The 14,745-nt window shown below is 40.2% G+C and overlaps 1 protein-coding gene across 1 annotated transcript; it reads right to left on the minus strand.

The window, feature by feature from the left end:
• Positions 1–8,115: 8,115 nt before the first annotated feature.
• LOC107297562 (nuclear transport factor 2-like) lies at positions 8,116–12,062 on the minus strand. Its single transcript, XM_015826925.1, has 5 exons — positions 12,045–12,062; positions 10,262–10,369; positions 8,933–9,004; positions 8,637–8,735; positions 8,116–8,294 (listed from the first exon to the last, which is right to left on the minus strand). The coding sequence occupies exons 2-5, from the start codon at positions 10,358–10,360 to the stop codon at positions 8,181–8,183; spliced, it is 384 nt and encodes a 127-aa protein (XP_015682411.1). The 5' UTR covers positions 10,361–10,369; positions 12,045–12,062; the 3' UTR covers positions 8,116–8,180.
• Positions 12,063–14,745: the final 2,683 nt, after the last annotated feature.

The following is a 14,745-nucleotide window of genomic DNA, read 5'->3' on the forward strand; positions in this document are numbered from 1 at the left end:
TTTTTAGACTTCTTGGCTAGCTTCATTATCATTGTCCAAGATGTCAAAAGAAAAAATGGGTCAAGAACAAGTGTACAACTTTTCAGTTTTTCTTATTTTGATAGATTTGTTAAATTCATATTGAGATAATCTTTCTGAAATAATCCTTCAGAGACTCTTCATACTTATCTATTCTGCAGTCTTGTTTTTGCCTCCTACATAAAATACTGGATTATCATCAGAATACTGATGGAATTACCACATGTTTTTCTTGTCTGGACTGCTATTCCCCTAAAACAGGGGTAGGCAACCTTGGCTCTTTTATGACTCGTGTGAACTTCAACTCCCAGAATTCCTGAACCAGCCATGCTGAGGGGAAAGGGAGAGGTTTCCAAGCTGAGCCATGCTGGCTCAGGAATTCTGGGAGTTGAAGTCCACGAGTCATAAAAGAGCCAAGGTTGCCTACCCCTGCCCTAAAAGAAGGTATTAGCAGTTTGAAAGTACTCCTAGATCTATCTGTGTCTTTAGAAGCTTAATTGTTCTCTGTGGCATGAACCGCTTGGATGAGCTTAGGCCATAGAGCCAGCTTTACTTGGATAGTCTTCCCTCAAGGTTCCATGCCTTGGAAATTTCTTACTTAAAGCAATAACTTATATATGCCATCTTTGAAAGGAATCCAGAAACTTCAGTTACTTCTTAATATTTCAACAACAGTACCTAGATGTTATTATCATATTATTTCAATATTACACCATCTTCTCTAACTTCTACTTTGTTTCCAATCTTAATTTAAGATGCTACTTTTAGTTATAAAACTCTTCATAGTTTGGCACCAATAGCTAAAGAAGCACCTCTTCCCATATAACGCAACCCATACTTCATCTTTACTGGTCTTGCTCCAGGTACCTTCCCATATAAGATTAAAAAAAGGTCCTTGCCCAAAACAGGCCTTCTTAGTGATCGCCATCAGCTCAGAATGCCTAATAGTATGTCTGATCTACGTGCCAAATTTACTATTCTTCTGGCGTGAAAGACATTTTTATTTTCTCTGTCTCTCAATTTGTCAATATACTACTATTTTAAGATTGCTTCTCATACGGCAATGGGGCATTTGAGTTAATATTTTTTGCTGCTGTTTTACTATCAATGACCAGTTTAGCTGTGTTTTTAATGAAAAAAAAAGTGGTTTTAATATTTTGAGAACCTTCTGGAAAAGATAGATTGTAAGTTTTATTATAAATAAAAATATAAAAATGATTCTCAAAACAACTCAAATTCTTTGTACAATTGAACATTCCCCTTCTTTTTTTTCCCTATCCCAATCCCCAAATATGAAGAGTTCCCAATTCTCCAGAGCAGATTTGGGAAGACAGCAGAGGGGGGGAAGAATTTATTAATTCTACACATATCATTGTTAAACACAAATTATTGGCCAGAATCTCATTGTACTGGAATGCTTATATTACAATACTCACCTTATTTAATTCTGTGCATAAAACTGAATTGTCCTGAGATCTGTATTACTAATATTTTGATTGATTTGATTTGATAATGTCTCATTAGGTCAGTGTCAACTCTTAATTCCTGCATACATAGTCCTTAACCGGGCAATGTCTCCCCAACTTAGCCCTAAGGTTACTTAATTTTTATTTCCTTCAGTGTTGTGCTAGGTCCTGAACATAGAGGGTTCTCAATATACAGTAGATAAGCAAAGTAATGGGACAAAGAGCATGCCAAGAACTGACAAAGGGTTTCAATAGAAAAGAATATTTGTAACTCTAATGGTATGTGGGAATGATCTGGGAGATAGAAGGAAGAACTACAGATTAGGCAACAGTCAAATAAGTGGCACCTTAGCCTGCAGAAGCAATGGAGACCTGGCAAATATCTCAGAAAAGATCATTCTGGTTTTCTGGACTCTAAAGGTGAGAGAAAAGAAATCTTGTAAGTGCTTCTTGTCTGGGCTCTTTAAAAAAAATAATTTAAATTAACCAAAATGAGGAAAGCATATTGTTGTGCAAACAATTTTTTTAAACAAAAGCACTTACTGTTTCTTGTGTTTTGTGAGAGATACTTGCTCTCCCAAACTAAACAATTTCATAAACTCATTGTTGATTTTAAGATACTGGATACATCTTCCTTTAATGTCTAAGCTTGGTACAAGAAACTTATTTTCTATGAAGTCTTATTCAGCAAGGAATATCTTAAATATTCTATAAAGTTAATGTTGATTGCCTTTTCTTTTCCATGAATATCTTAGTAAAGAGATATTTTATCCACAGGAAGAAATCTACAATCCAAGATTATTGTTTACAATAGTACTTATATCTATTTTGTAATTTTGTATTCCAGAGTACATGAATGGCATCTTATGTGTAGATATGTTAATTTCCTTCCAAAAGTGCTTTTTCAAAAGGCAATTTGATTTCTAAAGAAAGTCTTTTGAAAAAGCACCTTTGGGACAATCACAACTTGGATGACTGAGAATCTTCATAGACACTTAATTTCCTTCAGTGCCTTAAATAAGACTTGCAAGTATAGCTTTCCCTGTTTACCCCATAAGCAATTTTTTCAGCCTGTTGCATTTTATTTTGTTTTTAAGAATACATCATTCAACAGGGTAAAATAGAGAGAAAATGGGAAAATCTTCAAAAATCGTAAAGGAAGTTGCCAGAATCAGAACCAGGATGACTTCTTTCATATAAGAATAGAACAGAATAATGGTTGGAAGGAATCTTGGAAGTCTTCTAGTCCAACCCCCTGCTCAGGCAGGGAACCCTATACCAGGGATCGGGAACCTTAAACACTCAAAGAGCCATTTGGACCCCTTTCCCACGAAAACACCGCGAGCCACAAAACCCTGCTGCTTCCCCCCACACATGGAACGCCCTGCAGCTACTGCTTCCCCCCACCCAATGGAGCGCTCCACTGCCGTTGCTGCTTCCCCCAATGGCGAAGGTGGAGTTTGGGAGGCAGTGGCAGGGTATAGCCCAAGCGTAGCCCAGCAGCAGTAGCAAAGCTCGTCCTCCCCACTCAAGAGGTCACCAGTGGCTCCTCGGCTCCATCCGAGTTGAAGAAAGTGGAGACGCAGCAGTGGGATTGCTCTCAATAAGGTGGGCGTACACAAGTGAGCAGCTCATCGGCTCTTATTGTTTGAGAGCAATCCCACTGCTGCACCTCCGTTTTATTCAACTTGGCTCCATCCAAGGCACCCAAGCCACTGGTGGCCGCTTGAGTGGGGAGGACAAGGAGGAGGAGAAGAGCGGTGAGGCTTTGTGCCACCCGGCCAGCTAGGCAAGGAGTAGGTCGGGCGATGGTGGCTGGCTGGCTGGGGAGGGGGGATCATGGCCGCTTGGGGGGATCTGCCAAGCCTCATGGCAGCGGCATTGGCAGCTCCCCCCACCTGGCCTGTTTCCCCGGCTCTGTACAAGATGCTTGGCAGAAACCCCCCCGTCCCACCCCCGATCAGACCCACGCGGCACCTTCTTTCCAGCTCCGACGCGGTCCTCCGTCACTTCCTCCACTGCCGTGTGCAGTCCCACAAACAAAAGAAGTTTGTGGGACTAAAAAAATCAATCAATCAATTCCAACTTTGCAAGATCTTTTTTTTCCGTGAGAAGTTAGAATTGATTGATTGAAATTTTTTTTTTAGTCCCACAAACTTCTTTTGTTTGTGGGACTGCACACGACGGCAGAGGACAGGGAGCCGCAGCAGAGGGATGAAAGAGCTTCATGAAGCTCCAGAGCCGTGGGTTGCTGACCCCTGCCCTATACCATTTTCAGACAAATGGTTGTCCAATCTCTTCTTAAAAACTTCCAGTGTTGGAGCATTCACAACTTCTGGAGGCAAGTTGCTCCACTTATTAATTGTTCTGTCAGGGAATTTCTCCTTAGTTCTAGGTTGCTTCTCTCCTTGATTTGTTTCCATCCATTGCTTCTTGTCCTGCCCTTAGGTGCTTTGGAGAATAACTTGACTCCCCCATCTTTGTGGCAACCCCAGAGATATTGGAACACTGCTATTATGTCACTCCTAATCCTTTTATTCATTAAACTAGACATACCCAATTCCAGCAACCGTTCTTTATATGTTTTACCATGTTTTCCCGAAAATAGGCCCTATCCTGAAAATAAGCCCTAGTTTGATTTTTACGTGTGCGCCTAATATAACCCCTACTCCAAAATAAGCTCTAGTTAAGACCTCGCCTACTGTCCCACCATCTAGTTGCACAAGGTGGGGTGAGGTGCACACGTAAAAATCTGAAAGGGGGGAGGGAGCCTTTCTCCTACTACAGAAAAATGACATTTGCTGCAAGCCAGCAAACAGGCTCATTTTGAAAGGTGGACCGAAAGACTGACTCCTGCTACAGAAAGACTGCATTTGCTGGCTTTCTAGATAACAAAAATGGTGATTGCAGTGTTTTTAAGGGCTGGAAAGATTAGTGCTCAGGGGACAGGGGAAGAAGCATGCTGGGCAGGTGAAAGGAAGCTTGGAACTTCAGGATCCAAGCTTCGTTTCTGAGGCCTAATGCAGGAATCCCCTTCTGTGCACAGAGAAACGGCCTGCCTTTTTTCAGCAGGCAGCTCTTTCCCTCTGTCCATTTAACAACCCACATTGTCACTTAGCAACCACACCTGAGAGAGGGAGGATAATGGTCATTAGGTGAGGCAATCACATGGATGCCTTGCTTAAGAACCGTCATGACTTGTGACTGTAACGGGCAGGCTACATTACAGTTGTAAATCGAGGCCTATCTGTACCACACTCATTTCTAACAACTTTACGAGTAAGGATCATTTGAGATCTGAAGCACTGTGGGTCAAACTTCAATCTCTTTACAGCAGGGGTGTCAAACTCGCAACATCACGTGACGTGTCGCAACATATCGTGACTTTTTTTTCCATTGCCGGCAATGGGGTGGGCACAGTTTCAGCATGACACATCCGGCCCGCGGACTGGCAGTTTGACACCCTCGCTTTACAGCCTAGACTCACCCAAAAATCCAATAAGCAGGCACTCAAGGGGTAAAAAGTCCCCATTGCTGAGAGACAACAATCAGATGAGTCCTTGGGTAGCCTTTGGCTAACAAGAACATCTGGCTGGCTTGCAAAATTGTTGGCCAGCCCTGTGCAAGGGGTACAACATTCATTTATGATCAGTTATAAATCATAATAGTTAAAAATATTGAGCTTGTCAGCTGGAACGATGACAATCCAGGTTTGAGCCCCGTGTGACAGGGTGAGCTCCCGTTGCTTGCCCAAGCTCCTGTCCACCTAGCAGTTTGAAAAAAATGCAAATGTGAGTAGGTAAATAGGTACCACTTTAGTGGGAAGGTGACAGCGTTCCATGTACCTCAATGTATAGTCATGGTGACCACATGACCGTGGAACTGTCTTTGGACAACACATGAGCACTGCCCCCTATAATCAGACACAACTAAACAGGGGAAACCTTTACCTTTTTTAAAATAAACAACTATTTTACACATGCCTACTTCTAAAACGGTCAAGATTAACTTTCCTAATACAGTAAGGTATAGCCCAATTCCTCACTTTCCTATTTAAGCATAATGGTTTCTTCTCATTTTTTTTGTCTACATGACCTTCTTGTTCCTTTATAATGGGAAAATACTAACTTCCCTTCTAAAATGGCATTAGTTTAGCTTTCTAATAATTACTTTCCAACACAGGCACAATCTTTTCCCATAAATGTTATATGACCATGGAGGCCAGCATTAGGGGACAGAGTTCAAAGAAGAGAGTCAAAGCACATAATTAATATCTCCTTCAGTTACAGTTAAGTAGATGACAGAAATAGGAAGAGTTGACTGATGTGATAGATTAAGTTACAGTGGTTCAAATAGTTTGGCTTTTGAAAAAAAGTTTGACAAGTTTCAAACCAAAGTATATAGGTTTTTTGGAGTAAGTTCTTATGCCTTTTTAAATTGCGGTTCTTTTGGTCAGCTAATCCCTAGCAAGATTTTTCACTATTAAACCAAAACATTCAATTTTTTTTTCTTTGCGGACATCTCTATACTGAAGTCCCACTAATCAGGGATGATGTGCTGAATTCATTCAAAGGAGAACAACCTATAGCTCAGGGGTGTTAAACTGCCGGCCTGCGGGCCAGATGCATCATAGCGAAACCGTGCCCACCCATTGCCAGCAATGGCAAAAAAGTCGCAGTACGTTGTGATATGTCATGTGACGTTGCAAGTTTGACACCCCTGCTATAGCTTCAGTTTACCTTGTTTTTGAGATATGTAAGTATCTGATATTCCTATATGGAGAATCAACAAATAGCACAGGTGAGAAAATTCTCTTGGGAGAACAGTCCATTGGAAAATCAAATATTCAAGTTGTAATCTTCTAACTGTTAGAATCTAACACAATGCATCATTCACAATTGGGGAGGGGGCGCTCACCTTTCTTCCAGTCCATGAATTTTGCCAGTCTAAAACTGGCTCTAAATTTGGAGCAATATTACAAGATAGAAGATATGGGGCAATCAGCATCCCACTTGCATATACTTTTTCTATAGCAGATATATAAATACATTCATATGCTAAATGTGGGGCTGACCAGCATATATCTAAGGGGCAAGAGAAACATCTACTGAAATTAACAGTGCTCTATTCTCAAACCATGAAGCATTTTATGTATGTCCCTATACTTATTAGATGTACGTTTCCCTCAAGTATGGCATTTATTCTTCCATCCAATACTATCAAAAGCTCTCAAGTTTTCATCTTGCAGAATAATTTTGGAATTGCCCTACCTCATTGCCTGATTATATAATAGAAATCAAGGAAAATTACATATCTTTTTCTTCGAAAGTGTATTTTTCCTTGAAATCATGTGTTAGCAAGAAATAAGTGGCCTAACATCAGGACTCACATCATTTATGAAAAAAAACATTTCATGGTAAATGAAGAAAAAATATTTATTTTGATGCCTTCAAGTCAACAGTCCTTATAAATAATATTTAAAAACCCACCTTTCCCCTTTTTCCAAGCAAAGGGTAAATAATGCAATGTCTGAGTTATAGATTGCAATGAAGCAGAAGACTGTGTTTTAACCTCTGAAAGCATTTTGGGATGCAAAGTGGTTCCTTTTAAATCCAATTTCAGAGACATGGATTGGAGCTCAGTTGCAATATTTAGGTGGTAAACACTGAACCTCTTTTAATAAATCTAAATAGTACAAAATTCCAGTTCGTCTTCAGCAATCTCCCTTCAAAGGAAACTAAATCTGAGTAAGAAACTACTCACTGCTAAGAAAACAAGGTACATTATGCAACAGAATCACTACAAATTGAAAACTGCATGTTTATATTTTTATGATCTATTTTATTTCCTAAGAGAAGGCATCTTACTTTAGAAACTGCATTCAACATTTTTTTAATAAGATGAAAATAGAATGGTATAAATTTATGGGTTTTTTGTTTGCTACATGCTATATATTGAAGGGATTTTTGTTCAAACACAAGGTATTACAAAGATACAGACTGAAAGAGGATGGATGTAGCAGAAGTTATACCACTTCTTTGCTACCATTTTGAAAAACTAACTACATGACCCCGTTTTGTTTAAACTAGATTAATATTCTGGATGGGAAGTTTTCATGTTGGCACTTGAGTTGAATCTTGTAATATAGAAGGCAGACCCATTGATCATATTTCTTTTTCATATGGTGATTTATAACATCAGTTTAATCAGCTTCAGTTTTCAGTGGTTTGCCCTGTTGCATCATTGACACCCTTACATGAATTAACATATGTATGTACATGGCTAAAGAACATTTGCAACAAATGGTGATTAGTTTTCTGAATAAACATCACATTATTAAGAAATAATATGAAAATATTATTAAATTTGAATCATGGGAAAAAAAGGTATACAGACATAGCAATCTTTTTGGTTCACTAAAACCGCATGCAAATTATTTTATTGCCAAACTATTGTTTGTATAGGAAATATACACTGTGTATCTCCACAAGCTTCATATAGTTAAAATGGACAAACTATTTTCTTATAAAATATTAAATGTTTTACATTAAAGGATGTCTAATACTGCAACTATTTTAAATATTTCAATTAACAGGAGATAAATGCTTTTCAGTTGCAGTTACAGAAAGAAAATAACTCAAACACATTTAAAACCAACCTTTATATATTTGTAAGTATAAACCAAGAGCAGAAATTTCAGGCAAAATTATAAAGAGCCAACCTAAATATGTCATTACAACAAACCCACTTGTCATTCATGTTTTTGAGAACAAACATCTGATGGAATCCCATTACTGGATCATTGTCCACCTACCATGAGAGAATACAAGCTTAATAAATTCATAAATAAGACATAAATTCCACAATAATTTAATTATAGAAAAAAGCAAGCAAATGCATGCATTTTTGAGGCTCACCGGTTTCAACAGAAATACATCAAAAAGATTTAATGCTTTTGATAAGATTGTTCTGGGTCTGATGTCCTATTTTGATAGAGCTATTTTATGCATTATATTGCAACTAACATACTTCGAGAAAAATACTGTAAAACAATTAAACACACTCTGGATGCCTTAATATTCCGGCTTTAATGTTAAATCTTGGAAGCTTTGAACAGATTTTAACCAAAGATAAAACAATAACAAATCTCACCTTCAATTGACCAACAACCATACTAAGGATACAATTATCAGGAGCTGGCTGATGATCCTGGGATGTTATACTATGTTGAATTTTTTGGAAAGGAAGCGTCTGTTATAAAAAACAACAACCCATTAAGACCTCAGAAGATACCACATATCCATAGAAATCCATTGAGGGATTCCATGAGGACTCTTATCTGGCCTTCCCATTAAGAAGCGTTTTCCAAGTAATTATTTAAAGTCACTGCATGAAATGTTTCAGATAACATTAATCAATTATGTATTATAGCCTGATAAATAACATACCATCAGTTTTTCCATAATTGAAGCTTTTCCTTGGAACTGCTGACCTTCCCAAGACAAACAAGAAGCATCTGTCTGTGGAACAGGGACATGTTTCAGTAACATACATATTGAAATTATCAAAGAAAAGACAATATACAAATAAATAATCACAGATCTAGCCTCAGGCAAGAAATTCTCAATGAACTATCCACCCACCCTCCCAAGCCTTTTGCAATATTTTCTATATATTGGAACTCGGAATGATAGATAGAAATGATTCTTATCAGAACCTGCCAGAGAAGGAAAGAAAAGAAGGAGCTGGAGAGAGAGAAAGGAGCTACCAAAAAAGAAAAGCGAAAAATATGTACCAATATCAATGTTTTGCCACTGGCATCTTCAATTTCTCTATTCATCACTTGACAGGAATTTCTTAAAAGTTTAGCCTATACGTCACTCTCCAGAAAATAAAAATATTGTCCATTTTGGTTTCTAGCTTAATGTCCATCTGTGCACACTCACAGTGTTAATGGGAGCAAAGATAGTGTAGCAGCAAAAGGGATGCTAAATTATAATGGACATAGACCGAAAGCCATAAAAGGGATATGAATAAAAAGGAGTTGGATTTCAATCCAAACTAGCCCAATCTCCCAGAACACCTAGTAAGAGCTCACCAGCCATGCCAACCCAAAACCGTGACTTATAAATACAAAGGCCAAACTGCCTATTGAGAACAAGCTGCCAAACTTCTACTCTGGCCAGCATGAAGCAAAAGTGAAGTAGCTACAGACAGTCCTCAACTTATGACCGTAATAGAGTCTGCCTATTATGGTCATACCTCTTGGTGGTCATGAAGCAAGATATTCATGTGATCAACCAATTATACAACCTTTTCTGTGGTTAATTATTAAGCAACTATTGTTTGCTATAGGGCACGTTTGCCAAAAAAAGAGGAAGTAAACACTAGTTTTCGGCAAAACCATTGTAAATTGTGGTCACCTGACTACAGGATGTTGCAAATGGCTATAAATGTGGAAAACTTGCCAAATGCCTAAAACATTGTCATGTGACTGAAAGGGGGGGGAAGACGCTGGGCTTCAGAATTTCTGAACTGGATGCAATACCTTTGGAGGAGGTTATGTATTGTAATTCCAAACACTTGCTGAGAATCAGTTATAAGTCAAGGACCACCTGTAATTGTTTTCCACCAGCCTTGCTTGAAATTGCTCAGTTAATGCCTTTCAACTACAACTTTTGCTGTTTTAGTAGAAACAACAGAGCTCTCAAGCCAATAATCCATTCACTGCATCAATTGGATAATCACTGTTTGAGCAAAGATGTGTTGATACATACATAAAGGGCACCTAATTGTTCCCTACTGGTATCAAACTGTTGATAATACAGCTGTACAAAGCTTGTTCCAATTTGCTCCCACATTGGTCTTTCTGCCATTTTGCAGACCTGCAAAGAGAAAAAAGGGCACTCTTTATTACTAAAATGGAAATACTAGTTGAAAACCAAGCAAGGTAATCGCAACCTCACCTTATGCAGAACCAAGTCTGAAATTAAATGAAAGAATAAATAGAAGTCTACAAAATTTGAATCACTTCATGTCATGTATGTATTTAAATTTAGACCTGAAATATACACCAAATCTTCTAATTCACCCATTCACTCTTTTCTGTTGATTTTATATTATGTTTCTATAATTATTTAGTTGAAAGTAAATTCCAATACCATGCAAGCATGTTTAATATTACAGCGCTGGCAGAATTCCTACGTACAAGTAAATCCCATTTAACACAGTAGGGTTTAATATTAAAAAGTGCACCGAACGGTGAAGCTGTAGATCCATTTAGGAGTTTCACTGACTGGATTCACAGGTCACACAAGAAGACGGTTTGGTTTTGGCTTAGCATGTTGAATGAACAGAAAGAATGGGTTTGTTTAACAAACTGGCCTTAGGTGCACCATGCGAATCCTGCTATAAACCTGGCAAATAATTCCCAGTGAACACAATAGGTTAGATCTGAGTAAATGGGGGGGGGGGGGAAGCAAACCGCATAATCCACACATTTATTTGCCACACACTTCCTCCAAGAACAGGCACTTTCCCGTTAATCCTGAAAATATACACTATCCCTGAACTTGCGTGTTAGCGACTGTATTTCCTAGAACCGCTGTGTCCATTTTCTGAATGCTGGGGGACAAGGCCTCTGCTGGACGTACCCCGGATCGCTCATCCGTTCTTCGGCGGGGTCGCTTCCCCGGAGCAGGCGGAAGCTCCCAGGGGAGGATAATTTGCAACTGCCGAGGCAACCAGACTCGTTGGCGTCTAGAAAAATATTGCGAGGTCTGGGGAACGTTAAAAGCAGCGTCTTCAAATGTGCTTTTCCCAAAAAGCAACTAGACATCTCTCTCCCCCCCCCCCCACTTTGAAGCTTCTTGGATGAGAAGCAGAACGTTTTCAAAGGAAAAGAAAACCAAGAAAATCCAGTAGCCTTTTGGAAAAAAGCACCTTCGGGATAACCAGGATCCTGGATGGCTGAGAATTTCCATAGACAGATAGTTGGAAGCAGCGTTTCTCAAACCTTGCCATTTTTAAGATGTGTGAATACTGGACGTTGAAGTCTACCCATCTTAGAGGCCAAGTTGTTGTTTTTTTAAAAATCTGCTTTAAAGTTTCCAATGTCACGGCAAGCAACTGTCCTTTTTTGGTTGCTGTTTTATGTAAAGCCACACATACTCTAACAAGCTATGCAGATCACCCCCCTAATCCTGCATGCCGCCGTTTGCACGTCAATCACTCCAAACTGGCTCGGACCCTGACCCGTTGCAGACCTGCGCCTAAAGCCTCCGGAGCTGCGATCTGCTTTTATCCTCGCCTATCGCCAGCACCCGGTGTAGAAGAAGGGGAATGTGGCGCTTCCCTTGAATCTGGAGGAAGGATTCAGCCACCGAGTGCACCGGATCGGGTGGAAGCGCCAGGGGATCTTTTAGAAATTCGAGCCCGCAGCAGGGCATGGAAAGCACATGAGATCGGAAGGGTGCCGCCGCCGCCCCCATCCCCACTATTTGTGGCTGGGATGAGTAAGATACGGAACCTCACGAAGTCACAGTAGGAGGTGCAACTCACAAGGAAAGGTAACTCTGAAAATCGAGCGCCGCAAAATCGCGCAGACAACTTTCTTCCAGACTCCCGCAGTTTTTCAGTCCCATCTGCCCATTAAAAGTCTCGGTCAGTAGCGTTGACGCTCGGTCACCAACAGGTGGCGTCCCGGGCGAGCGGCAGAAATCGGATACGTCACGCCTACTTCGTCCAATGGTGTCTCGACCGCCAGTTCTTAAAAAGTACTTCGGAGGCGGGATGTTTCCGTTTTAATTTCTGTGCTGATTTCGGTTTCAGCCGGAATGGTTGCTGCAGTAGTAAATTAAGTTTACAATATAAATACAGTTTTATAATGTAATCTCTTTAAGATCCGCTGAATTCAGTCGAGCATGGGAAATAGAATCTCTTGGTCTGCAGATAACAAATTTTACGTTAAGGATTAGTGCCATTTTTGGCGTAAATTAAATTGGAGTAGAAAAAGGTATTTTTGGATATAGTTTATGACAGTGATGGCGAACCTTTTAGAGTGCCCAACTGCAACCCAAAACCCACTTATGTATCATCGGGTGCTGGGTGGGTGTGGCCAGTTGGGTGGGTGTGGCCCATTGGGTGGGCATGGCTGCGGTGGTAACGGCAGACTGGGTAGGACTAAAAAGTTCAATCAATCAATTCCAACTTTGCAAGATCTTTTTTTTTCCCATGAGAAGTTGAAATTGATTGATTGTTTGAACCTTTTTTTTTTTTTTGCACATGGCGGTGGAAGTCTAAATTGAAAAGGTTTTATAAAACCCAGCTGAAGGCCTAGGACTGGGGTGAGGGCGCACGTGCCCATAGGGCTCTGGGTGCCACCTGTGGCATGCGTGCCATAGATTCGCCACCACGGGTTTATGAGCATGTGCAGCTATACTAAATGCTAACACATCAGAAAACCGAGATCTGGAATAATAACGCTGATGCTTGTCACTGCTTCTAATATAATTCCTGCAAGTTGCAGAAATACTACCTAGTGAGTGTATCTTTATTAGAATTATATATTGCACCTCGTTTTCTCTAGGTAGTAACTCGAGTACTGTACAAACAATCCTTGATTTGCAACCATTCATTTGGTGACCTTTCGAAGTTACAACAGCACTGCAAAAAGTGACTTATGACCATTGTTCATATTTAGGACCCTTGCAGCATCCCTGGGGTCATGTGGTCAAAATTCAGATGCTTGGCATGTTCATGTTTATGATGGTTGCAGTGTCCTGGGGTCATGTGATCACATTTTGTGATCTTCTGACAAGCAGTCAATGGGGAAGCCAGATTTTCTTAACAACAGTGTTACTAACTTAACAACTGCAGTGATTCACTTAACAACAACGGCAAGAAAGGTTGTAATATGGGGCAAAACTCACTTAACTGTCTCACTTAGCAACAGAAATTGAGTTCAACTATGGTCCTAAGTTAAGAACTACCTGTACTGACTTTTCTTATCCATAGTAAATAAGGGCCAGTAGATAACGGGCTCTTTCCACATTATTATTTTTTCCTTTCAGTGATTTAGTAACAACACTTTTTCCAAAATGCACCTTCTGTAGAGGATTGCTTTTTTCTCCAATATCAGATTACACATTTAAGGATAGAGTACATTTTTCCTGGGCAAATATTGCACAATTTCCACTTTATTTATTGTCGAAGTTATCACCCGCTTTTCTCCTTTAGATAATTTAAAATAGCATGTCTACTTTTAAAAATGCAAAAAACCCAAGATATTGGTTAGGTCTCTGTAGAGTACTGGGCAGGCTACACTAGATAATTCTCAAGACCCTATTTAATCCTTGCATTGTATGATTTCCAGGAACATTGTTCTCCCATAACATCTCTACATAGGCAAAATCTCCTTTACGCACCTGGCAGTTTGCTGAAGATCAGTGACATAAACAGGCCATAACTAGGAATATGCCTGACTATCCTTATAACCAGGAACAGGCAATAGTTATCTTTATTTCCTGCCACTGGGAGGTCCTATTGTTATTGCATAAAAGCTGGTTTATTGGCTGAAGGCTAAATTCTCTTTGCAAAAGATCAGATTTACTTGGTCTAATATCCTTTTTGCACATAGAACTCTGCACCTCCTCAAGTTCATTTGACCGCCTCTGGTGTAATGTCAGAGTATGGGAGCGGAACAGCACACTTGTGTGACTTTGCACTTAGGATTATATCTAACGTGGTTGCTTTTGGTCCATTAGAAAACCGCTAAACATGTATTGGTAAAAAGCCAAACATATCTTCAAGTTTGAATTCAACTCCTACTGTCTGTATGAATGAAGCCCTACAGCAGGAGTCTTCAAACTTGGCCCTTTTTATGATTTGTGGAACTCAACTCCCAGAATTCCCCAGCCAGGCATGCTGCCTGACGAATTCTGGGAGTTGAAATCCACAAGTCATAAAAGGGCCAAGTTTGAAGACCCTTGCCCTATAGCAGCGGTTCTCAACCTATGGGTCGCGACCCCATTTGGGGTCGATCGACCATTTCACGGGGGTCGCCAAGCAAGGCTGTCCACCATTTTTTCCCCTTTTCCGGCGGGTGCCTTACCTCCCTTGGGCTGGGCCAGCTGGTGGTCGGCCTGCTCCGTCTCTGCCGCTTGCCAGCTACACCTTGGCCGGCACAGGGGGCGGAACCACGCATGCACGGCACTCCCGGGCAGGGAAAGTCCTCAACTTACGACCGGTTGGGTAGTCCTCG

This window comes from Protobothrops mucrosquamatus, unplaced genomic scaffold, assembly GCF_001527695.2.
Source record: "Protobothrops mucrosquamatus isolate PMUCROS unplaced genomic scaffold, P.Mucros_1.0 scaffold_212, whole genome shotgun sequence".
Classification (NCBI taxonomy): domain Eukaryota; kingdom Metazoa; phylum Chordata; class Lepidosauria; order Squamata; family Viperidae; genus Protobothrops; species Protobothrops mucrosquamatus.